Source organism: Danio rerio, chromosome 19 (genome assembly GCF_052040795.2).
Source record: "Danio rerio strain M-AB ecotype USA chromosome 19, GRCz13ab, whole genome shotgun sequence".
Classification (NCBI taxonomy): Eukaryota; Metazoa; Chordata; class Actinopteri; order Cypriniformes; family Danionidae; genus Danio; species Danio rerio.
The window spans coordinates 4,504,700-4,530,851 of NC_141039.2; the positions used below are offsets into that span (position 1 = coordinate 4,504,700).

At 35.3% G+C, this 26,152-nt stretch overlaps 1 protein-coding gene and 1 long non-coding RNA gene across 3 annotated transcripts in view; one reads left to right on the forward strand and one right to left on the reverse strand.

Annotated features, from left to right (window-relative positions):
• The first annotated feature begins 323 nt into the window (after positions 1-323).
• LOC147832429 (uncharacterized) lies at positions 324-24,815 on the forward strand. The gene is made up of 3 exons (XR_015516374.2): positions 324-381; positions 1,122-1,217; positions 24,679-24,815. It is a non-coding gene; the product is annotated as an uncharacterized LOC147832429 (long non-coding RNA).
• The window catches only part of fhl3b (four and a half LIM domains 3b), a 30,200-nt gene continuing 6,671 nt past the window's right edge, over positions 2,624-26,152 (reverse strand). For both annotated transcript variants that reach the window (XM_087294423.2, NM_001099978.1), the window contains 5 exon segments: positions 16,977-17,194; positions 11,475-11,649; positions 7,292-7,461; positions 5,885-6,071; positions 2,624-4,343 (listed from right to left, as the gene is read on the reverse strand). In XM_087294423.2, the coding sequence (XP_087150549.1) occupies positions 4,159-4,343; positions 5,885-6,071; positions 7,292-7,461; positions 11,475-11,649; positions 16,977-17,132 (873 nt within the window). In that variant the 5' untranslated portion in view covers positions 17,133-17,194 and the 3' untranslated portion in view covers positions 2,624-4,158.

Genomic DNA, 26,152 nt, shown 5'->3' on the forward strand with positions numbered 1-26,152 from the left:
ATCCCCGTTTTCCCTTACTCAATTTTAAAGTACATGACCGAGACTTCCGGTGCCATCCGGTATAATGTTTATATTAGCATAAAACATTCCGTTATTGTGCTGCTTAAAATATTTCATGTTAGTAACATAATCTCGAAGACATACGGGTATTTGAAGGCGTCTCATTTTTGGAGTAGAATTCTACACGCGTTTCTAAATTATGTGGATATACTGACGCCTAGTGGGTTTCAAATGCTAGTGAATTATGTTGATAGTTAATATGATTAAATTCACCTGTGAACCTGAGGAGAATCGGTATATTCGCTAAAATCACCAGAGGACTTAAAGACAAAACGAAGACTATGAAGTGATTCAAGAAAAACCTACCGTATTTAAGAGCAGGTATGACGCTTGGATTGCTATTACAGAATATTACAATAACATTCAGACCTTTACAAATTAACCACACTGTACAATTTAAAGATTATATTAGATGGTTATAAGAGTCATCAAGCATTAAAACATTAAACGAACATGTCTTAATAAAACAATTCTCACATTTTTACCAAGGTTTACTGAAGAAATAACCTGCATTTTAACTCAGTGTCACGTAGACCTACCAAAAATGTTGTCAGGCATATTTATAAAAAGAATCAAGATATTAAAGGATCATAGGCCCAAAATAATGTCATTTTACATAATTGTATCATGCCAATATGCTTCTAAACAATAGGTTTTAGTCGTTTGCTAACAGAAGTTTTTAATAATTTAAAATATATTTTATACATTGTACAATCACCTTTTATTAATATATATTTAAATAACTATGAGGCAAAAAAAGTAGGTTGTTTACTGAAAACATGTGTTTGATATGTTGAATAAATATGGAAATTTTCATTTAATTTACTTTATTTATAAAAATAGACGCACATTATAGGCCTTTAAAATCTCTTTCGTCAATTTCAATTGATGCAGACATCCAAATCCTGTATTTGACTCCTCTCTATACAACAATTTCATGAAACAATCTAAATTATTTTCACACAGTAAAACAAAAGAGCTCTAATAACTTTTGAACAATGAACCGTAGTGATGTTAAAATGCCTTGTAAAACCTCAATATCTCTGACTTTACCTTTTAAGGATTGAAGTGTCTCCACCAGCCCATCATTTTCCACTGGATGTGTGTGCAGTGGTTGGTCTGTCAATCAAGTATTTACCATCTGGTGTCCCACAAAGGTGCCAATTGTACTTCACTTTCTCAGTGCTCTAACATCCTGCAGTGATTCCCGCATCGATCATTTCAGGAAATTACAACTTTCATAGTCATCTTTTAGTGCTGTGTGCCCTTATTTGGTAAAATATCCATCAGAAAAACTATTTGGCTTTTGGTAAAGGGGAAAAGAATGTGGTAAAAATAAATGTTTCACACGAGATTTAAAAAAGAGTGCAACTAAAAACAGTTCGAATTAACTTCACATGCAGAGTTTTTGCATGTTTGTTTTCATTTGGTGACAGGAGGAGGCATTTTATCAGAAATTGCTTCACAGAAAGACGGCACGGTGGCTCAGTGGTTAGCACTGTGGCCTCACAGCAAGAAAGTCGCTGGTTTGAGTCTTGGCTGGGCCAATGTTCTGTCAATTTTCCTACCTTGTCATAATGTCCTACCTCCCATTCAAAAAGTAGGCAGCACATTTTGATGACGCAATATGCTTCAGATTTTGCTACCAGTATAAATTTTAACATGGAGTAGTGTGATATGAAGCTGTAATATTGCCCTAACCTACCTAAACCCAACCTCAGAACCATTCAAATGAGTGGTGGCAGCATAATCTGATGGGTAGGATAAAATGTTTGGACACCGGGAGTATTCAGTATTCAGCGTAAAGTGTAGTTTAAAGGCTTAATCAGGCAAGAAAATGAAACTAAATTGAGTTAAGTTTAGAGTTTGTATCTCTGCGACACGGTGGCTCAATGGTTAGCACTGTCGACTGGTTCAAGTCCCGGCTTGCAGAGTTTGCATGTTCTCCCCACGTTGGTGTGGGTTTCCTCTTGGTGCTCCGGTTTCCTTCACAGTCCAAAGACATATATAGATGAATTGGATTAACTAAATTGTTCATATAGTGTATGTGTGTGAATGAGTGTGTATGGATGTTTACCAGTACTGGGTTGCAGCTGGAAGGGCATCAGCTGTGTTCATTCTGCCTGATGTATAAAAAGACGAAGCCCAAGGAAAATGAATGAATGAATGAATGAAATTAGCGTATGAGTGCATGTGTGAATGTGAGAGTGCATGGGTGTTTCCTAGCACTGAGTTGGAGATGGAATGGCATCTGCTGCATAAACGTTTGCTGGAATAGTTGGTGGTTCATTCCACTGTGGCGACCCCCTAATACAGGGGTGGCCAACCATGTTCCTGAAGAGCCACCTTTCTGCAGATTTCAGTTGCAACCCATATCAAACACACCTGTCTGTAATTATCACGTGGTGTTCAGGTCCTAAGTAATTGGTTCAGGTGTGTTTGATATGGGTAGCAACTGAAATCTGCAGGAAGGTGGCTCTCCAGGAACAGGGTTGGCCACCCCTGCCCTAATATATAAAGGACTAAGCTAAAGGAAAATGAATGAATGAATGTCTCGCAGAAATTCAGTGTAAAAAATGTATTTTTATTTTTTGGAAAAAAAAAGGGAAAATATCACTCGAACCTTGAAGTATTTTTATGTTACAAGCATTTTTATGAATGGCATTACAACAGCTTGAGCAGTTTTACAGAGAGCATTCATATTATGTAAAAAATACAATCAAATATCAAACATACTTCGAAAGAAACAAATGAATGTGTGAATATTTCATGTGAAAATTATTAAAAGCATGCATTAGTGCATTACAGGAGTGCAGTAAAATTCACTGTTTCACACAAACAACATCTTTTCAGTCCTGGATCTCAATGTCTCATTAAACACACACCTTCACTGTTGGCAGTCATTTGGGTCCGTGTGTGTATATTGGTAAAAAGTATTTTGCGTTAAGGATTGTTGCAAAGGCCTGGAGTTGAATTAAATATGAGAATAACTCAAATGTTGAATTAAAACTTCAAAGCACTACAATGATGAGGGGGAAATCTCTAACTCATCCTTTTATAATGTCTTAAATCAAAGCAGAAAGGTTTAAAGTCATTAAGTGGTGGCATTAAATGCTGAATGGTCTGCAAAATATAAATATCTTAGTTCAGTTTTTTTCTCAATATGAACGTCTAAACATCCCTAAATCAAAATACATGTTCTTAAGATGCTTGATAAAGAAATTAGTTCATGATTCCTGAAAAAAAAAAATTAACAGTAAAGTAAATTTATGTTTATTATAAGAATAAATATCTGAGAATTTGTAAAAAAATAAAAAATAGACCGGTGACAAGGTGGCTCAGTGTTTAACACTGTCACCTTACAGCAAGAAGGTTGCCGGTTCAAGTCCCAGCTGGGTTAGTTGGCATTCTTATGTGGAGTTTGCATGTTATACCTGTTGGCGAGGGTTTCCTCCAAACATATGCGCTATAGGTGAATTGAATAAGCTAAATTGGCTGTAGTGTATGTGTGTGTGAATGAGTGTGTATGGATGTTTCCATGAAGTGGGTTGCAGCTGGAAGGGCATCCGCTGTGTAAAACACAAGTTGGCGGTTCCTTCCGCTGTGGTGACCTTTGATGAATAAAGGGACTTAGTCGAAAAAATGAATGAATGAATGAATGAATAAAAATCTAAGGGTTTTTGCTGCTATTTTTCTTGTTTCAACTCAAAACTTGCTTCATTTTGATCAGTTTTACAATTAAACAAGACGTATGTCTTATCATTTTGCTTCCCATTTAAATTATTCTTGATTTAAGAATCTGAAATCATATCTTCACCAGTAAAATAAACCTTAAAAAACATTACTTTTTTGCAGTTTAATAATAAGTTACAGTAAAATCTATATATTTTTGGAGTTATTCAAACCTTTTTTAAAAGGAATATGCATTTAATTTATTACAAGTCATTGCTTGCTTAAAAATTAGCATTCAAAGAACGCATTGACTTGCTTCATCAAACCTGCCGAAACCTTGTTTAACAGGGAGAGTTGGGAGAGTGTTACACCAAAACTTGCATATACATTTAATGTATAAATTATGAACAATATATAAATGTTTAATTACTCAATGGTCTGTTCACAAACAATCTGAAACAGTTTTTTGGTATTGCAACCTTTGCAGAGAATCATTGATCCATGGGGGAAAAATCCAGCACCAACCAGAGACAGTGAACACACGGAGCATTTAAAGCACGGCTTATGCCACTGACGCTCCTCAAACGAGACGTACTTCCCTTCTCCGAAACCTGAGAATGAGACAGAGAGATGCTTAGTTTCATTTGATGGCATTATTTAAATAATTTCTAAGGGTATAAAAGTGTTATAACAGAAAAAATAGAATCTTTTTAACAGAAAAATAGTCATTATTCTTAAAAATAGTCAAAAGTCATTCAACAAAAGGTTGAACTAGAGCTGTGAAAGAATCATTCAAGGAACAGATTTTGCATCGAGATTTTCAATATGCAATACTATTCTCTCTTGAATCAAATTTGAGCTTTGTTTTTAACAGCTGATGGCGCTCTATGCTAGTTTTTAATAGCAGATAGTGCTTTATGCTAGTTTCTTACAGCAGATGGCGCTCTAGGCTATAGTTTTTAACAGCAGATGTTTCTCTAGGCTAGTTTTTAACTGCAGATGGTGCGCTAGGCTAGTTTTTAGTAGCAGGTGATGTTCGAGGCTAGTTTTTAACAGCAAATGGTGCTCTAGGGTAGTTTATAACAGCAGCAGATGCCAATCTAGGCTAGTTTTTAACAGCAGATGTTGGTCTAGGCTAGTTTTAAACTGTAGATGGTGCTCTAGGCTAGTTTTTAGTAGCAGCAGATAGCAATCTAGGCAATTGTTTATTTTATTTTATGATTTTAGAATAATTTTTTTAGGGGTTTTCACCTTTATTATGATAGAACAGTAGACATTTCAGACAGGAAAGCATTGGGAGCAGAGAGAGGGGTAGGATTGGCAAAGGACCTTGAGTTGGGAATCGAACTTGGGTCGCCGTGAGCATGTCAGTGCTATATGTCGGCACACAGTACCACTAGGCTATTGGCGCCGACAATCTAGAAGAAGGTGCTCTGTGCTAGTTTTGAACAACAAATGGTGCTCTAGGCTAGTTTTGAACAACAAATGGTGCTCTAGGCTAGTTTTGAACAACAAATGATGCTCTAGGCTAGTTTGGAACAACAGATGGTGCTCTAGGCTAGTTTTGAACAACAAATGATGCTCTAGGCTAGTTTGGAACAACAGATGGTGCTCTAGGCTAGTTTTGAACAACAGATAGTGTTCTTAGCTAGTTTTTAACAGCAGATGGCGATCTAGGCTAGTTTCTAACAGCAAGTGGTGCTCTAGGCTGGTTTTTAACATCAGATGGCACACTTGGCTAAAATGTCACTTTAGGCTTGTTGAATCTGTTTTATATGGAAAGAGCGTCATGGACATTCTGTTAAACATCCCATTCTGTGTCTCACAGAATATATGATATGAGAAAATCAAGAGTTTGGAATGACATGAGCATGAGGTAATGAAAAATCATTGTAATGGCAACCAGACCCTTTGCTAAACTTGCTTTGAGATCAGTATCAAAACTATATAAACAGTCCAGAAATGTGATCTGATTTTGACTCATAGTTCATGACCTACAAGATGTAATACTCGTCATTATGAAGCACTGCATGCCACAAAACACATGACCCTGTTTATGTGACAACTGTTTCTTGTTTCTGACAAAGCGTTAGTGTTAGTTGATGTTGTGAATCGTGGTTTTGTTATGAAGGACACACTCACACACACTGACCTGTGATGGGTTTTTCGCAGGCGGCACATTTTTGGGCGTACAAGTTGCTGAAGCACTTGACGCAGTATGGATCTTCACCCTGCGTGGTGAAAGGCTGTCCGGCTAACTGAACTTTACATCCCGTACACAGGAAACACTCTTTATGCCAGGGCTCGTCTCTGTACGTAACACCACCCTGAACCAAGGTCTGTTTGAGATAAGACAGATTAAAAAAAAACTTAATTTTACTGTCATTTGATTGAACAAACTGAAATAATATGAAATATTCAAATACTCAATATTAAAATTAGTATGCAGTTTGGAATCTTTTTTTACAGTGTCATAAGACACAAACATACTGTATATACTGTATCAACAAATATATGTTGTCATGCTTTCCCAGTGTATTAATTATATAAAAAATGCTAGCTTTATTTGTTCACATTAGTGGTTTAAAGCGCATGCTAACAACAATTCATGCCTGTAAATGTTAAGAAACAAGTGATCTTAGTAACAAGTTAGCAGCATGTTATGCTAGTCAAATGGGAGAAATGTTACAATTTATGCTAGCAAGATGCTAACACATAGCTATGCTGTAAATCATGTTAAAAACATGCTAGAAACATGCAAAGCCATGCTAGCCTAATGTTAAACATGCTAAAAAATGACTTTTCCACATAGTAAGTAGCCTATTGCTAGCCAAAATGTAAACATAAATACATGGTTGCCATAGAGAAATGTGGAAGATTTATTAATTTATGCATCATGCTAAAAATGTATCTAACCCTTTATGTAAAAACAAATATTGGAAAGAAAAGCTGCAGTGTTTGTTGTGTGTAGGATTTCTGACTCAATATTAGAAAATACTGGAAAAACATTAGCATTGTACCTGCAATCTACATTATAGTCTTTAAAGGGGACCTATTATGCAAAAATCACTTTTAAAAAAAGTTTAAACACAGTTGTGTGGCAACAGTCTGTGAATATAACCAGTTTCTAATGGTAAAAAAACATTTTATTTTTTTAATATCACACTTGATAAATGTCTGCAGAAACACTTTGATTGATATTCTTCTTTTTTAGCCCCGCCTATTAGTGACCATCTCTCCCTCAATAGCACAGAACATTAGTTTTGTTTTAGAATCTGCCACTATGCTGACACACATACATTTGTAGCTCCGCCTTTAAAAAGGGGCACAATCTCATTTGAATTTAAAGCGACAGTCACCAAAATGGCACAATTAGGATCAAAGCCTAAAAGGGGCAGTTTTAAAGAGTTACTAAACATTAAATGTAGTGTATTTTGAGTTGAAAGTTTACATACACACTCTAGGAATATCAGAGACTTATTTTACATCTTGTAAAAAGGGACATAACTGGTCATCTTTAATGGATGATATATAATAAAATAAATAGTTTTTGTGTCACCTGTTTGCAGTGAGCGCAGCGCGGGGCGAATCGTCCCTCATAACAGGGCACGCAGTAGTACTCGTCTTTATCGGGAATAAAGGACTGGGCGCCGATGGGCTGCTCACAACCACAGCAAACAAAACACTCCTCATGCCACACACAGTCTTCATACTCCAGCCGCTTAGAGCCTGAGAGGACAATCATTTCATATTAAACACCAACTGCACAGAGAGTAAACCAAGCTGACTAAACAGTTTATTAATGCAAAAATGCTAAATAACAGTGTAATTACTAATGGAAGTGGAAACAGTAATAGGTAGGAGGAATGCTGAGGGCCTAAAACTATAAATTTTCTCTGTGATTTTGTCAATTTTCCAAGCCAGACTCATTCTGATTACGCACCCCTATTTCTGAAAAGATCAAAATACATCTCAGGAGGTTTTTCTTTTGCTGTTTTTGTTTTCGCAAATCTACCAGAGGCCTCTGTGTATGCTTTTTCAGATCCTATATTTCTTTTATGAGTGCCATTCATGCCTGCTGTTCTCACATAAATCCACCAGAGGCCACTGTCGACTGACTTGATTGACTGACGGATCAACCGACCAATCGGACAGTAAGCGAGAAAAGGAACGGCGTCATGCTGCCCTATATAGCGTTCGATTTAAGGACAAAATGCAGCCATATGTACTTTTGGCTACATAATTTGCAACTTCCAGAAACGTATAAAGGGCTACGTTTTCAAAATGAGCCTGTGTTGCAATTTATACTTGTTCAAATTGATCTACACTGTTAAAATTATTAAATTTTTATGGTAAGTGGTTGCAAACAATTTATATGGGCTGAATTTGAACAAATTAAGTTAAACATTAATAAATTTAATTTGTTTAACTTTACCTTCAAAAAATATAATAAATCCAATGAATCATGTTTTCTGTGTAGTTTTAACAGCCTTTTTCATACTGTAAAATAAGTGAAAATGGCATTTTGTTTTGGCCAATGCATATTTAAAAATCAGATATCTGCTCAAATATATCAGCTTTGTCATCATTGTTGCTATAAAGCAAAATGTAAAACTATATAAAAAATATATATATGAAAATTACAATTGTTGGATATTAATACCCTACAGGCTTTGTCAAACATGTTATACGTAAAACTATATTTAGGACTATTTAGAAATATTTTAATATATAAATATATATTAATTAATTAAAATTAATATAAAAAAGAAACAATGTTGATTTAATTGGGAAAAAAATTAAATAAAGCTACTATAGAAAAAATGACAAGTTTAGTTAAAGTGAGTAAGTCTGTTGTAACATCAGAATGTAAAGTTGACAACTTAATTTTTATAATTATGTATTCTATTCAATTACTATTAGGCCAACTGCACTATAAAAAATATTTGTCAATTAACAGTTTTGGTATTGTGATTTGCAAGTGATTTCTATTTATTTACAGTTGTGAATTGCATTATAGAATGTTGATATCTGCTCTGTCGAATTTTAATGTTGGGAATTCAACTCTGTAGTTAAACAAAGTGAATAATTCACATTTTAGTTTGAATAAAATGATAATATTGCAATGTATAAGTGTATATGTGTGTATATACACACACACACACACACACACACACACACACACACACACACACACACACACACACACACACACACACACACACACACACACAGTTGAAGTCAGTATTATAAGCCTTTTGAATTTTTTTTTCTTTTTTAAATATTTCCCCAAATTATGTTTGACGTAGCAAGGACATTTTTACTGTATGACTGATAATATTTTTTCTTTTGGAGAAAGTCTTATTTGTTTTATTTCAGCTAAAATAAAAGCAGTTATTAATTTTTTAAACACCATTTTAAGGTCAATATTATTAGCCCCTTTAAGCTATAATTTTTTTCGATAGTCTACAGAACAAACCATCAATATACAATAACTTGCCTAGTTAACCAAATTAACCTAGTTAAGCTTTAAATGTCACTTTAAGCTGTATAGAAGTGTCTTGAAAAATATCTAGTCAAATATTATTTACTGTCATCATGGCAAAGATAAAATAAATCAGTTATTAGTTCATAATATGCAACGCCAACCTAGACAATATATCAGTTTAAACTTAATAAAAGTCACTCTTTTAGAACTTTTTCAAGGTTAAAAGTTGTTGGAAGGAAGGTTAAAGTCTCGTAATGCAATTCAAAAGCATAAATAAAATGAAAAAATAATAATCATTTTGAAAAAAAAATGCTAATTTATGGATATTTCTTAGTGTGGTTTACTCAATTTTTTAAAATGAAAATTCAACTAATCAACTAATCAATATTTAAAATAAATACAAAAAGCCAAACTAATAAAATTAAGAGGAATAAATGTAACAAAACAATTAAGCCAAAGTGTTTAGTCAAAGTCCCAAAAATGTTGATATTATGGTGTATTTCTTCATATAACTTTTAGGTCATTAAATCATTGCATGATTAATGGATGATTTACTCAGAAAAACAGGCCTAATTATCCACGACAGGTTCTTTCTCAAGCACTTTTACTGTTTCAGGTGACTATAGGCACATTCGATAAGCAAAAACCACACAGTTAAACCTTTGCATTATCATGACCAACTACACATGATGTGATGTCATATTCCTGCTGAATGACTCTATATCTACAAAAGCCGCTCGTGTTTTGAGTTCCATTTCAGCTGTGTGAAATCTGTGGGCTGGAAGTGTGTATCCACTGAAACACACGTGGAATCTGAAAAATGCACGAGTTGCAACATACAGGTTTGGTAGGAAACGGCTCACCTGATCTTAAAGTGTGTTTTGAATGAAAGAGGAAGGAGGGAGAGCACTGCCACTTTCAGTTGTAATTTTATCCTCTTAGTACATTCAGACAGTCTCGTCTCTCTTTGTGGAGTATTAGAGAGTCAGCGGCAGGCGGCGGAGTGTAATTATGGGTAACGTAAGGGCCGTGTGCTGGCGTGTGGCCGCAGGGTTTTCTGTCTCAGCTGAGCGTGTCTGTAATCTGCACTGCCGCACCCTGTTAAACTCAATAACTGACTTTCTGCATTAGTGGGTAGAGTGAGAAACACACAACCTGACTTTACCAACATGTTTATGGATCAACAACACTACAGTCGCACATTAAAAAAAACATATTATTGGTGTTTGTTCATACTAATTATAAATGAGCTGAATCAACACAATTCTTGAGAATTTTTAGGGACAACTTAAGTCTTTTATGTTTAACAAACGAACGAAAAAATCAAGGTTATAATAGTTGGATTTTTCATAAGTTTTAGTTTTTATTTCATTTTGACTTTAATTAGTGTTGAGAGGCGGAGTTACTAGTTTATATTAGTTCATATATTTTGAAATTGCTTAGTTTAAGTTTAGTTTTTATTAGTTTCAGTGTTGGTTTTATTTTATTTCTTCTAAATAAGGATATTTGTTAGGTGCAATATTTAAAATAATCAGAATAAATATTGTATAATAAAAACTCAACCATCATTTTTTTCAAACATGTATTCAGAGGTCACATGACCACTATCACCTACCACTACCATCTAGGGTTGTGCCGATAGACGATGCCATCGTCCATCGCTGATGGCCGACTAACTTTTCGCGATTCATCGCCCCGCCCCACATTTACATTGATATATAACTTATTATTTGCATGTTTATTTGCATTTTCATTCTATATCTATTATAGTTATTTATAATAACTAGAATAACCTTGGAACGAATGAACGAACGAATGAATGAACAGACTTTTTAGCCCCCTTAACGAATCATTCTTTTTTTTATTATTACTTTTAGCTGAATAGTGTCTTGCAAAAATACACAAATATTATATACTGTCATCATAGCACAAAAGACACAAAGACAAAGTTAATTAGTTATTAAATTAGTTGGTATTTTTAAAATTGTTCAAATCTCTCCATTGAAGAGCACTATAATATAAAATATTTCCGTATATAAATATATGTATATAAATTAATAGCTTTACCCATTATTGTCTATGTATATTATATATTTTCTATGTGCTTTAAGAATTCATTTGAGATTACACAGTTATTCTGAATCGTATTCTGAATTTAAGCCATCCTTCCTGAAGAAAAAACTCACCCCAAACTTTCGAAAGGTGTGTGTATATAAATAAAATACTAGCATATACGTGTTTGTGTGAAGGTTACCTGGCATCACAGTCTTCCCGCAGGCCACACAATTAGAAGAAAACTCATTGCAGTAACAGTTGTTACACACCAGAGCGTCTTCCTGACAGGTGAAGGACTCTTTGGCCAGTGATCGACTGCAGCGAGAGCAGCGGAAACACTGCTCATGATAATGCCTGTCCTCATGATACAGCTCCTTAACACACACACAGCACAGGAGAAACACATGAACACACTCTTATAAGATGTACAGTTGAGGTCAAAATTATTAGCCCTCAGTGTTGGAAAGAGTACTGAAAAATCATACTCAAGTACAAGTACCATTACTTGCCCAAAAATGTTGTGCAAGTAGACAGTTGTAAATATTACTCAAAGTATGAGTAAAAAGTAGACCTTTTAAAAGTGCTCAAGAGTAGTGAGTGAGTATTACACAGTGAAAAGTGAATGTGCTTACATGCAATTTGTGCAGGGATGTGTAAACGAAGTATTCTTAAAAGCATTCAGTTATCTTCCTTCATTCCTTTTTTCGTTTGTTCATTCTGTCCTTCCTTCATTTATTCATTTGTTCCTTCATTCCTCCCTTCATTCGTTCGATCATTTATTCATTTGTCTGTTCCTTTCTTCATTAGGTTAGTTCGTTACTTTGTTTGTTACTTTGCTTGTAGGTTCGTTCGTTACTTTGTTCATTCGTACATTACTTCGTTCGTTCGCTAGTTACCTCGTTCGTTTATTAATTTGTTTGTTCATTTATTACTTTGTTCGTTTGTTACTCTGTTTATTCATTCATTACTAAGTTTGTTTGTTTGTTTGTTTGTTACTTTATTAGTTTGCTTCATTTGTTCATTAATTTTAGTTTGTTACTTCATTCGTTCGTTACTTTGTTCGTTCATTTGTTACCTTGTTCTTTCATTTGTTACTTTGTTCGTTCATTCGTTACTTTGTTCACTTGTTACTTCATTCATTTGTTGATTCGTTCATTTGTTACTTTGTTCGTTTGTTACTTTGTTCATTCGTTACTTTGTTCATTCATTACCTTGTTCGTTTGTTACTTTGTTAGTTTGTTACTTTGTTAGTTCATTACTTCATTCGTTGCTTCGTTCCTTCGTTACTTCGTTTCTTCGTTCCTTCCTTGCTTTCTTGCTTCCTTCCTTCGTTGCTACTTTCCTTCGTTACTTCCTACCTTCGTTACTTTTTTCCTTCCTCTGTTACATTTTTCCCTCCTCCGTTACTTTTTTCTTCTTCCGTTACTTTTTTCCTTCCTTCATTTGTTTGGTCCTTTTTTGAATCCTACCTTCATTAATTTGCTCTTTCCTTCCTTCCTTCCTTCCTTCCTTCCTTCCTTCCTTCCTTCCGTCCTTCATTCAGTCCTTCCTTTCATTCTTTGTTCAGTCCTTCCTTCATTTGGCCCTTGCTTCCATTCTTCTTTCGTTCTATTTAGTGATTTAAGCCTGTTTGGTGATTTCAGGCATCATACAGGCGACATCCTTCATTTTCTCTTCAGTGACATGGAGTCTATAAATTGTCTCTGGATCATTGTGTGTAAAGATTTTGAACATCTTGGACATTTTTATTGCTTCCAAACAGTTTGCTGCATTTATAAAGCGCCCATGTCTTGAGGTTGTTCAGTATGATGCGATTTACTTTCTGTGTGCGATTTGATTAGACAAGAATCACAGGACTGATTTTTTACTTAAGCCAATCACTATAGACAAGAAAGAAATAAAGTAGAGACTGCAGGTACAAGGAAAATAGTGGAGTAAAAGTACCGATACTGCACTAAAAATGTACTCAAAGGGAAGTGCAAATTTTTTAAACTACTTAGTAAATTACAATTCCTGAGAAAAACTACTCAATTACAGTCATTTGAGTATTTGTAATTTGTTACTTTATACCACTGTTAGCCCTCATGTGATATTATTTTTAGTTATATTTTAACTTAGTTTTTTTCTTCTTCTTCAGTTTCGAGAATGTACATTTCACTCAGCTTAATCCCAGTTATGTCATAGCTTTGGGTCAGAGGTCGGTGTAAAAGCGAGCACAAGTTGACATGAGGTGACGCAGCTGGTTGTGCAGGAAGTTCTGCAGCTGAAAGCATGTTGAAGCAAAACAGACCTTGCTGTTCTCTTTGTTACATCCACTACCATGAAAGGAATGGTGAGACCTTTACGCAACAAAAACATACTTTACTATTGGCCTCTGATCCAGGCTCTCAGACATCAGACAGCTTTGAAGGCTGAACACTGACCAGAAGCTTCTGTTTTACCTCCTCGTATTTGTCTTTGGCGCTCGAGGTCTTCCAGTGAAGATGTGAGAAATCAAACTCTTCAGTTCTGTTTATGTTAGAGATGCGCGCTCTGTAACTGAAGTGGATCAAAGCCGATCACATTAAGTCATATTAAGTCAAATCCAGATCCAACTGACTTGGAAATGGTAAAATAAAACAACTATGTGAATCCAGTTTAGGAGAAACCTGAACTGAATGAAATTAGAGCAAATCAATACTGAACTAAATCAAATCAAAATATGGTGGATCAAATGTGAATCAAACTGAAGCTGAATCAAAATATAAATACTGTACACAATAAATATTGAATCAAAATATCTAGATACTGAATCAAAATATATAGATACTGAATCAAAATACAGTATAAATAGATACTGAATCAAAATAAATAGATACTGAATCAAAATACAGTATAAATAGATACTGAATCAAAATAAATAGATACTGAATCAAAATAAATAGATACTGAATCAATATATATTGGTACAAAATTAAAATATATATTCTAAATCAATTTATAGATACTGAATCAAAATACTGTATAAGTAGATACTGAATCAAAATATATAGATACTGAATGAATATATAGGTACTGAATCAAAATATAAATTCTAAATCAAAATATATAGATACTGAATCAAAATACTGTATAAATAGATACTGAATCAAAATATACATACTGAATCAAAATACTTAGATACTAAATCAAAATATAGCTACTAAATCAAAATATATAGATACTAAAATCAAAACATATAGAAATTGAATCGAAATATAGCAACTAAATCAAAATATGTAGACACTAAATCAAAATATACAGATACGGAAATCAAAATATTTAGATACTAAAATCAAAATATATAAATATTGGATCAAAATATAGCTACTTAATCAAAATATATAGATACTGAATCAAATTAAATACATACTGAATCTAAATATAAAGACACTAAATCAAACTATATATATCGATGCTGAATCAAAATATAGATACTGAATCAAGATATAAATGGTTTACAAAATATATAGACACTGAATCAAAATATATAGACACCGAATCAACATATATAGACACTGAATCAACATACATAAAATATAGTTGAGCCGAGCGTACTGTAAAAAAGATAAGAAAGTTATAGTAAAGTTACTAATATATGTGCAAGTATATTTATTAGTGTGTGCGTGTGCGTGTGTGTGTGTGTGTGTGTGTGTGTACTTTTATAGGAATTAGATGACATGTAAATGAATACTTAAATACCATGGCTCTAAAATTCATCTGCTGTGGTATTTAAAAGCCATTTCAACCGGATCAAATCAAAATGAATTGAATGGAAAAAGTGAATCAATTTAAAACGGAAACGGAATAATGTTAAATTAGATTAGACTGAAGCTTTTTTAGTTTAAAAAGTTTATTTTAAACCAAAATAAATGTAACCCAAACAGACACTGCCAAAACTCTTTTTCTAAATTATAAAATAATATAATCCACCAAACCCGGCAATCCTTCCCGAGTGTTCAAGCTCAACTGTTAAACCTCTCCCATAATAAATGGTGCCTTTTTAGCCAAATGACCCAGAATTGACCCAGAAATCATCACGTCTCCGGATGACTGATGGAGGAAGAGAGAGAAAAACACAGAAGGAGTGAGCGAGCGAGTATTAGTGTTTATGTAGTGTGCATTTCTCCCGGTGGATCAGTAAGTGCTGTGTTTACATTAGCCTTTTGCTTAGCCGCTCTGTCACGCGTGACCATGACCTATAATACGCACATTTACTGTAAATGTGGAACTTATGAGCTGAATTTGTGCGTAAACTCGCTGAAGAACAGTCATAAAACACATGAACACACATAATTAATCCAAATACATCTGTGTGGATAATGTTGATCATGAAGTGATCAATGCATGTTGAAATATATATACAGTTAAAGTCAGAATTATTAGCCCCCCTTTAATTTTGTTTTTTTCTTTTTTAAATAATTCCCAAATGATGTTTAACAGAGCAAGGACATTTTCACAGTATGTCTGATAATATTTTTTCTTCTGGAGAAAGTCTTATTTGTTTTATTTTGGCTAGAATAAAAGCAGTTTTTATTTTTTTTTATGAACCATTTCAAGGTCAAAATTATTAGCCTCTTTAGGCTATATTTTTATTCTATAGTCTAAAGAAAAAAACATCGCTATACAATAACTTGCCTATTTACCCAAACCTGCCTAGTTAACCTAATTAACCTAGTTAAGCCTTTAAATGTCACTTTAAGCTGTATAGAAGTGTCTTGGAAAATATCTAGCCAAATATTGACATGACAAAGATAAAATAAATCAGTTATTAGAAATTAGTTATTAAAGCTATTATGATTAGAAATGTGTTGAAAAAAATCGTTAAACCGAAATTGGGGAAAAAATAAACGGGGGATAATAATTCTGACTTAAAATGTATATATTTTTTTATATGACCAAGGCTTGATATATTATTACACTACAAAAAATACAGTAAAAACAATAATAGTGTGGAATAAACGTGAACTACTGTAAATATATATTGTAAAATATATAGATAAATATTTTGTTGTCTTATGAAAAACAAATCAAACTTGTTGTAAAAGCCCTTTTACTCAGGCTCAACAATACCCAGTGGCCTTTTGACAACAGTATGTATTTAAATGGGTAAATGTAGGAGAAAGTCATTCATATAGCCAAACTTCCTTCTGCAAGCAGATGGTATCATGACTATTTACTGAAGTTTACAGCAGTTAGAATGTGTTGAAAAATTTTTCTCTTCGTTAAACAGAAATTGGGGAAATAAATAAACGGGGGCAAATAATTCTGACTTCAACTGTATGTAATGAAATACATCTGGGATAGTAGTATTAAATAAAAAAAAAACAAATTAATTCATACATATACTCTAAAAATGGTAGGTTCTTGTAACCCAAAACTTCATCAAATATGGAAAACTACAAAGTTGGGTTCATTTGGGACACCTTTAAACCTAATTGTTCAACTTAACAGTTTTTTTTTTGTTAATTAATTCGTGGCTAAAAAGTATCGATTCAGGCACCTTTTTGGCACCAGTACCATTTTAAAAGTATCGATTTAGTACCGGTATCGAAAAAACCCAAACGATAATTAACCCTACTTAATGACATGCTCAGATGAATTGTTCACCACAAAACTAGCAGTGTGAGCAAACAAAATCAACACGGTTAGTTTTGATTGCACGTGTATTTTGAAACCTCACCCGTGAGTTGTGTTCGATCAGCTCTTTGCACTCGTGGCAGGTGTTAGCATGCAGCCGGTCGTAGCAGGGCACGCAGTGAGGCTTGTCGTCCACCTGGATGTATTTCTGTCCGTACAGAGACTCTTTACAGCTTTCACAGTCAAACGGCTCTGACATGACGCTCCGCTCGTCTCAAACTCACACACAGCACAGCCAGAAGATCGAGACGCGCTCAAATCCTAGAGCAAAACACAGTGAAACATTATTATTCGTTCATATGTTTTCTTTTCGGCTTAATCCCTTTATTCATCAGGGGTCGCCACAGCGGAATGAACCACCAACTTATCCAGCACATGTTTTACACAGCGGATGCCCTTCCAGCCGCAGCCCAACATTGGGAAACACCCATACACTCTTGCATTCACACACACTACGGCCAGTTTAGCTTATTCAGTTCCCCTATAGCGCATGTGTTTGGACTGTGGGGGAAACCGGAGCACCCGGAGGAAACCCACAGGTTAACACAGAACCAGCGACCTTCTTGCTGTGAGGCGATCGTGCAGTGTTTGGCCGACTAGCGGTTAGCCGTTCTGACGAAAATCGGTCTACATCTGACAGGAGCGCAGAGCAGTTTATACTCTCTGTAATCACAATCTATGCAAATCTTTCATCACAGTAGGCCTGAAGTTTTCTTTAATTAAACGACTGGAGTAAATTATAAACCCAGTGTGTGTCGAGAGGGAAGGAAAGAGGGACAGAGAGCGAGAGAGTCTGCCAAAAGATACTCTGGGGATCTGAGTCTAGTCCATTCTCTGTGATTAAATGGAGAAGACGGTCATCGGGATCCAGTGGGGAAACAAGCGGTCATGTTTTATATATGTGTGTGTGTGTGTGTGTGTGTGTGTGTGTGTGTGTGTGTGTGTGTGTGTGTGTGTGTGTGTTAAATGTGTGATCATAACTGCTGTACATGGACAGAGCGTGAGAATAAACTGATTCCCACACTGAAAACACAACAAATCTCCACTTCTTGTATTGTTGTAATGTGATATATTTCAGAGTAAAGCTGAATATTCATTGAGAATATGGATAGGTTTATTTTAATCCTCGTTAACTGATTAAAATATAAAAAAATAAGACTGTTATCGGTTGAAACGTTGTGATTTTTGGCACACTTGGTAGATATGAGCAAAGATGGATATGAAAAAATATATTTAATATTTTTACCTTTTGATCTTTTACTCATAATATTAAACATATTAAACCAAAACAACAATTGAACGTCATTAACATCACCGCAAATATTTTGGAAGGGTTTCAAGACAAAAAGCTTGTACTCTAATCTAAAACAAACTCTTTAGAATCATCTTCAGTATTTAAAGCACATTTTAAGCACAGGATAAATAAAAGGATAAACAAGAAAGACCTTTGCCTATATTTACCAGGGGTGCTAATATTAGCGGTGGACACTATAAAAATGTTCCCTCCCTTCTCAGTGACATCTTCTCTCTGATTGGTGTTTACTAGCATGAGGGCATTATCAAGCTGTCAATCACATCAGATCGGCCAATAGAAATCCACAATAATTTTATCATCCTATCAGTTCCCAAATGATTTATACTGTAATTTATTATTAGATTTTTTTTTGATGTTTGAAAAAGTGACTTATATTGACTTTGTACAAGCTTGAAGTGATGTATTGTCTGGGTTGGTGTTGTAAATTACAGTACAAAACGTTGTTATAAGTTTTTCTTGTTATTTCACAGATTTAAAGAGGACCTATTATGCAACAACCCTTTTATAAGGGATTTAAACACAAATGTGTGGCAGCAGTCTGTGAATATAACCAGCTTCTAATGAAACAAATTTATTAATTTTATTGTTTATAATCAAACTTGATAAAACTCTTAAGAAACTCTTTGATTGACATTCTCTCTTAGTACGTGTCATCAGAGAGGGAAAGCCCCGCCCATTAGTGACCATCTCTCCCTCATTAGCATACAGCGTCAGACTTGTTTTTGAATCTGCCAAACTGACACACAGGGATTTGAAGCTCCACCCTCTTTTGAAAAGAGCACAATCTCATTTAAATTTAAAGCGACAGTCACCAAAATGGCACAATTAGTCAATTTCAAAGAATCATAATGCATTTTTTGTGGGATAGTTTGAGCTAAGACTTCACATATGCACTATAGGGACATAAAAAGGGGCATAATAGGTCCTCTTTAATTATATCTATATTATCATTATTATTATTATTATTATTATTATTATTTTATACAATATATTGTTTTTAACTACTAATGTCAATAAAAGTCACTTTGTTTAACTCAACAGCTGAATTTTCCACATCCAAAAAGTTGACATAACAGAGATCAAGGTCCCATAATGCAATTTAAAACCATAAATAAATAAATAAATAAATAAATCACAAAATATGGAACCTGTTAATTAAAGAGTACATTTTACAGTGTAAATTAAAGTCTTAATTTAAATGTTAAAGGAGCCATTTCATTTGAACTATAGGATTAGACATCTTGCAATCCATGGAGTCCCGTGCTGTAGCTGGAAAAAATAAGTACTGTGGGATTCGATGGGCGAGATCTGTTTGGTTGCTGACATTCCTCCACATATTTTCCTCTGTGTTCAGCAGAACAAAAGCATTTCATTCAGAATTGAAACAACCTGAGGTTAGGGGTGGGGGTAGGGGCTTCGTGGGCCCCCAAAATGCGTGGCCTCTTAGAATCATCCTAGCTTTCCCCTCTAGCGGCACCCCTGTTCAGCTTTCTTAAACAGCACAGCTGAATTTTATACGTCCAAAAAGTTGACTGAACAGAGATCAATGTCCCATAATGTAATTCACAACCGTAAATAAACAGATAAAAAAGTGACTCACGAAGGTCATCTTGCAACCCATTGACAGGATTGACACAACCTTGAGTAAACGATGACAGAATTTTCACTTTTGGGTGAACTATCCCTTTAAAACAAACGTCTGTATTTTAACTCTCCGTATCTTTCTGGCATGCTTCGTGGGAGTCGCTGTAATGGCAGAACATGCAGATCTATTGAGATGTAAAACTCCACAAGGGTCAAAAACTTCAGCACTCCCTTTAATTCTGTCTATATTATTATTTTTTTATATTCATTCATACATTTTCTTGTTGGCTTAGTCCCTATATTAAACCGGGGTCGCCACAGTGGAATGAATCGCCAACTTATCCAGCAAGTTTTGACGCAGCGGATGCCCTTCCAGCCGCAACCCATCTCTGGGAAATAATTTTTTATATATAATATATTATTTCAAACTACTAGAATGTTAATAAAATTCATTTTCTTGTTGGCTTAGTCCCTTTGTTAAATCGGGGTCGCCACAGCGGAATGAACTGCCAACTTATCCAGCAAGTTTTTACACAGCGGAAGCCCTTCCAGCCGCAACCCATCTCTGGGAAATAATTTTTTATATATAATATATTATTTCAAACTACTACAATGTTAATAAAAGTCACTTTGTTAAACAGCACAGCTGAATTTTCTACATCCAAAAAGTTGAAAGACAGAGATCAAGGTCCCATAATGCAATTCACAACCGTAAATAAACCGAAAAACAAAATGTGAATAACGAAATACAAAATGAGCTCATTACAGAATATATTTTAAAGTGTAAAGTAAAAACAAGTCTTACTTTAAATGTTGTTTTTACCTAGTTATAAAAGCAATTTAATTTGAGCTAAGACTAGACATCTTGCAACCCATGCTGTAGCTGGAAATAATAATATATGGGATTTGATGGGCGAGATCATTTAGGCTGCTGACAATCTTCCAGATATTTTCCTTGGTGTTCAGCAGCACAGACATTTCATTCAGAACTGCAATATCCTGAGGTTGAGTAAACGATGACAGACTTTTCACTTTTGGGTGAACTATCCCTTTAAAACAAACGTCTGTATTTTATCTTCGTGGGAGTCTCTGTAATGGCAGAACATGCGGATCTAATGAGATGTAAAACTCCACAAGGGTCAGAAACTTCAGCACTCCCTTTTATCACAGTGATATCTCTGCATGTTTCTCCCTCTTCCACATCCTGTTCTCACCCCAAAAATGAGTGAACGACCCTGTCAACTGGAAACGGCAATGAATCACGCACAGATCCCCCCCCTAACCATCTCGCTTTGTTGAGAAATGACGCAAGGGCCGCAGTTTAGCACACTGAACGACTCCTGATTCTAAATAACAGAGCATTCCTTCTGGAGAATCAAGAGGCTTTTCAGTTCACTGTTTGGACACGCTGTCATAGCATTTTCCACCTTTTGTAATAATAGCTAAGACAGAAAACCAGCACAGATGGAGGTATGAGAGAGTAATGGAGTGACCAAAACATGCTGCTGCTTTGTCTTGATTCCAGTTTCGGCTCACTGTGGAGATTCGTCAAACAATTATCCTGCGTTTAACACTTCTTAAAACTGGAATATTTCATCAGCATATCAATTCATTTATTAATTTTCCTTCAGCTTAGTCCCTTATTTATCAGGGGTCTCCACAGCGGAATGAACCGCCAGCTATTCCAGCATATGTTTCACGCAGCAGATGCCCTTCTGGCAGCAACCCAGTACTGGGAAATGTATCAGTTAAATAATGAGGTAATAATTACAACAAGCACACTGTAAAAATGATCTGTCAGCTTAAAATAATCGATTAAAACTGTGGCTTTTAAAGCAATTAGTCGACGTTACTTAAAGTGAGTAAAAAATATGGGCTTAATTTTTAAGTAAATAATATGCATATTTAAAAAAAAAAATTAATAAACTTAAAAGTTCCCAGTTACAACCAGGTTACTCACTTAAAGTAAATAATCACTTTTTAAAGTGCACATGTATTTTTAAATGGCAACTCATTTAAATAACAATAAGGTTAATATGTAATTATTATATAACTAAGGCCAGCAGGGGGGGTGCTCAACCTGTGTGAGTCCTAATGCCCCAGTATAGTAAAGGGGACACTATACTGTCAGTGGGCGCCGTCTTTCAGATGAGACGTTAAAACGAGGTCCTGACTCTTTGTGGTTATTAACCCTTTGATGCACAAGCTATAACATAGATATAGGACAAATAAACTTAGTCGGGTCACTTTAGACACGTAGTGCATCAAAGGGTTAAAAATCCTATGGCACTAGGGTGTAACCCTGGTGTCCTAGCCAAAATTCCCTCCATCGGCCCTTACCCATCATGGCCTCCCAATCATTCCCATCCACTGAACTGGCTCTATCACTGGCTCGCCACTCCACCAATAGCTGGTGTGTGGTGAGCGCACTAGCGCTGTTGTCCTGTGCGTGCCATCGCATCATCCAAGTGGATGCTGCACGCCGGTGGTGGTGTGGAGAGCCCCCCTCATGATTGTGAAGCACTTTGGGTGTATGGCCATACATGATAAACACGCTATATAAATACACATTGCATTATATTACAACTAAATAACAATAATAATGTAAAAAAACTAATAACAAAAATAAAAAGTAGACACTTAAAAATACATTTAATTTATTAATAAAAATTAGATAGTTAAAGTCCAACCCCCCCAAAATAATAAAATACTTAATAAAATAAAATGAATTAAATAAGTATGGAGGTTCATTCCGCTGTGGTGACCCCAGATTAATAAAGGGACTTTAAAAATGAATGAATAATTAAATAAATTAATTACTTTAACCACAAATTAAATAATTAGGAAGAAACTGCCTAAAAATGGGGTGACAAGGTGGCTCAGTGGTTTAGGTGAATTGAATAAACTACATTGGCCAGTGTATGAGTGTGAATGAGTGTGTATGGGTGTTTCCCAGTACTGGGTTGCGGCTGGATTTGGCATCCGCTGTGTAAAACATATGTTGGATAAGTTGCCGATTCATTCCGCTGTGTCGACACCTGAGTAAATGGACTAAGCTGAAGGAAAATGAATGAGTAAATGAAAACCTGGTGGACATTGACCATCAATAGAAAAAACAAATACTATGGGAGTTTATGGTTACCGGTTTGCAACATTTTTCAGTACATCCATCTGTGTTCAACAAAAGAAGGAAACCGGATGAGTAAATGATGACAGAATTTAAATTTTCAGGTGAACTGCCCCAACCAGTCACACCACAAGTGATGAAACAAAACTTCGGCAAATCATTCATCATTCCTCCTTCTTTTTAAACACCCCTCTCTCCTCTAAAGAACTTGATTTTATTCCAAAAAGCACTTTATAACATTCTCCATGACCTAAGCCTGCCATCTAAAGCAGAACTTTGTCTACCAGCTAATCAAATGAATTCCACAGCATTCCCTCATGATTAAACATGCCTCCACACGGTGCAGATTAACGACTTCACGTAGCAAGACATATTTTCCAATCTACATGCGCACACTTTTATCAACAACACAATCTTAGATGCCTGATGCCGCCCATGCAAACACAGTACAAACTTACATAGACCCCATGCAACGGCAAACTCAGGAAGGGCGTCTCTGTTCTTGTTCCACCTCATATATTCCCCAAGCCGCAGGTTTCCAAAGAAACACACTGCTAAATGGTGTGTAAAAACCAAAGTGATGAATAACAAAAACATTCTTTGAATGTGGTTTCACAGGTATTCTGGATACTCCAATCCAGCTTATTTGAAACAAATATATTCACACAGGTCAGTGGGTATAAAAAAACACCTGTAAAAAACACACTGTCATCTATCTGACACTTCCCAGACGCCAGTTTGTACATTTGCACCAGACATTTTCTTAATCACTATATATATATATGTCGAAACATTGTGGATTTCTGAGTGTGCCTCGCACAGGTGAGTGGGCTTGACAAACCATCTGTAGAAAACACACTCTTTCATCTCTCTGACACTTTCCCAGATACCAGTCTGCTCATTTGCGGCAGGCACTGTCTTAATCTTTCCATATCTCTATAAAGCGTGCATGTTTTAGTGTGCCTCACACAGGTGAGCGGGCCTGACAAACCACCTGTAGAAAACACACACTCTTTTTATCTCTGATACTTTCCCAGACAGCAGTTTGCACATTTGTACCAGACACTTTCTTAATCACTCCATATATCTTTAAAAACATGTGCGATTCTGAGTGTGCCTCACAGGTGAGTGGGCTTGACAAACCACCTGTAGAAACACTCCATATGCACTGGACACTTTTTCCTAAACTCCATCTTACAAGGTCTCAATAATGAAAACATTTTCCTGTGAAATGTACCACAAATCACTTGTTTTCTTCAAACTTAAACGCATCTTTTCGTTACTTTTTGTCGACACATGTAGTGGAATGACAAAAAAAAAAAAAAAAATCATGACTTGAACTTCATTTGACTAATAAACCCTTAAAATCACGCACACTTACTAGGGGTCTCAATTCAGTTTTTCATCGGTGCACCGCGATGCACACACAAACAATTTGGTATCGGTTCGAATATAGATCCTAACCGGTTATTACGATGTCATTTATCTCATGTGCGCTATGTCGCAGTAGAATACTATTAGTAGGGAGGTGAGCATGAGTAAATAAAATGCAGAAATTCTGCATTCACTGTGTGTTTACTGGACAGTCTTTCACTGACACTGAAGTTACAGCAGAAGCTCCTATTTGAAAATGAAAGTTAACTCAATTTCTCTCTCTCTCTCTCACTGTGGACCTTTGACCGGCTGGTGTGACGTTTCCTCTCCTCTTGGCTGTTATAGCGATACTTGAGAATCCAGACACAAACTTGTCTGCAAAGCAAGTTTTCTCCACCACATCTATCATGGATCAGCTGTGATCACCGCGTCCCTTTATCAGTGTCACTTTACAGAGTCACAGTGATGCCGGTGTGTTTGAGTCAATCGTAGCCCTTTCTGTTGACAGCGTGACCAATTGTAGGTGTTTAACAACTCGCTCGACAACGTTCATAAAGCAAGCAGGATATTATTTACATTAGTTTATGTGCTATAAATGCTCATGTTGGTCTGTGCATGTACTTGAGCTTTGTTTGATGCATTCAAAAAGAGTGTTTTCTTTAAACAGGTAAAATTATAGGTACAGGTACATATATATGACTGCTTGTATTAAAGGACAAGATTGTATGACAATTCAATACAAAAATTCATGTGCTGTGAAGTAAAATATCAAATTGTGTATAGAAAGCATTGTCAAAGCGTTCGAGCCTCAGCTGGGAAAATGAATGGATGAATGAATGAATGAATGAATGAATAATTGGATAAGAAAAAAGTCTGCAAAATTACAGAAAATGTACTGGCAGCTTATTTCAAGGTTTTGTACTGTACTATACAACACCATCCCAGACAATATATCACTTTAAACAGTTAAAAATTATAATAAAAGTCAATTTTTCTAACTTTTCAAGGTTAAAAGTTGTTAGAAGAAAAATCCAGATCTTGTAATGCAATTCAAAAGCCTAAATAAATGGGGTAACATAAAATAAATAAAAATATCAACCACTAAATATGTAAAACTGTCAATTTATGGATTTTTTAACAGTGTATATACTGTAACTTTTAACAAGCTTAAGTGTTTTAGCTCATTTGAAATAAGCAGTTTGAACAAGCAACAGTTTCATTTGAGCGTTACAATATACAAATAGAGCTGGTATTATGGATATACCAACAAGGTGGGTTGATGACTAAGGATTTACGAGAATATAAATTGAGAATGAATTGTATAAAATGAGTCCGTGTTATTCAGCAACTGCATGTGCTTCCGAACTATTGTTTAGTCAGTGGGTGGAAAATGAACCAGCTGGTTAACTCTGAGTTTTGTGTGTGTGTGTGTGTGTGTGTGTGTGTGTGTGTGTGTGTGTGTGTGTGTGTGTGTGTGTGTGTGTGTGTGTGTGTGTGTGTGTGCGCTGTGGTAGTTATTCATTTCCTCAGCTCTGAGTGCCAGTGATCTTATTGCTATTGAACACCTGCAGGCCAAATGTCAGCGGGAGAAATCCTTTGTTTCATTCTGAAGCCTTGCTAAATGAATCCATCAGCGCACATTAAACATGTTGTTTGTGGAGTTGAAATGCATCCCAGATTTAGAGCAGCACAAAGAGTGCTTGTGTGTAAACTTGTAGTTAAATTTAGTGCTTCCCCATATTTCAGACAGATGTGCTCAGACTGTGAGTTTGATGGTTCAGTTAAAAATACATAAATAAAACGCTAATTAGGAAAAACT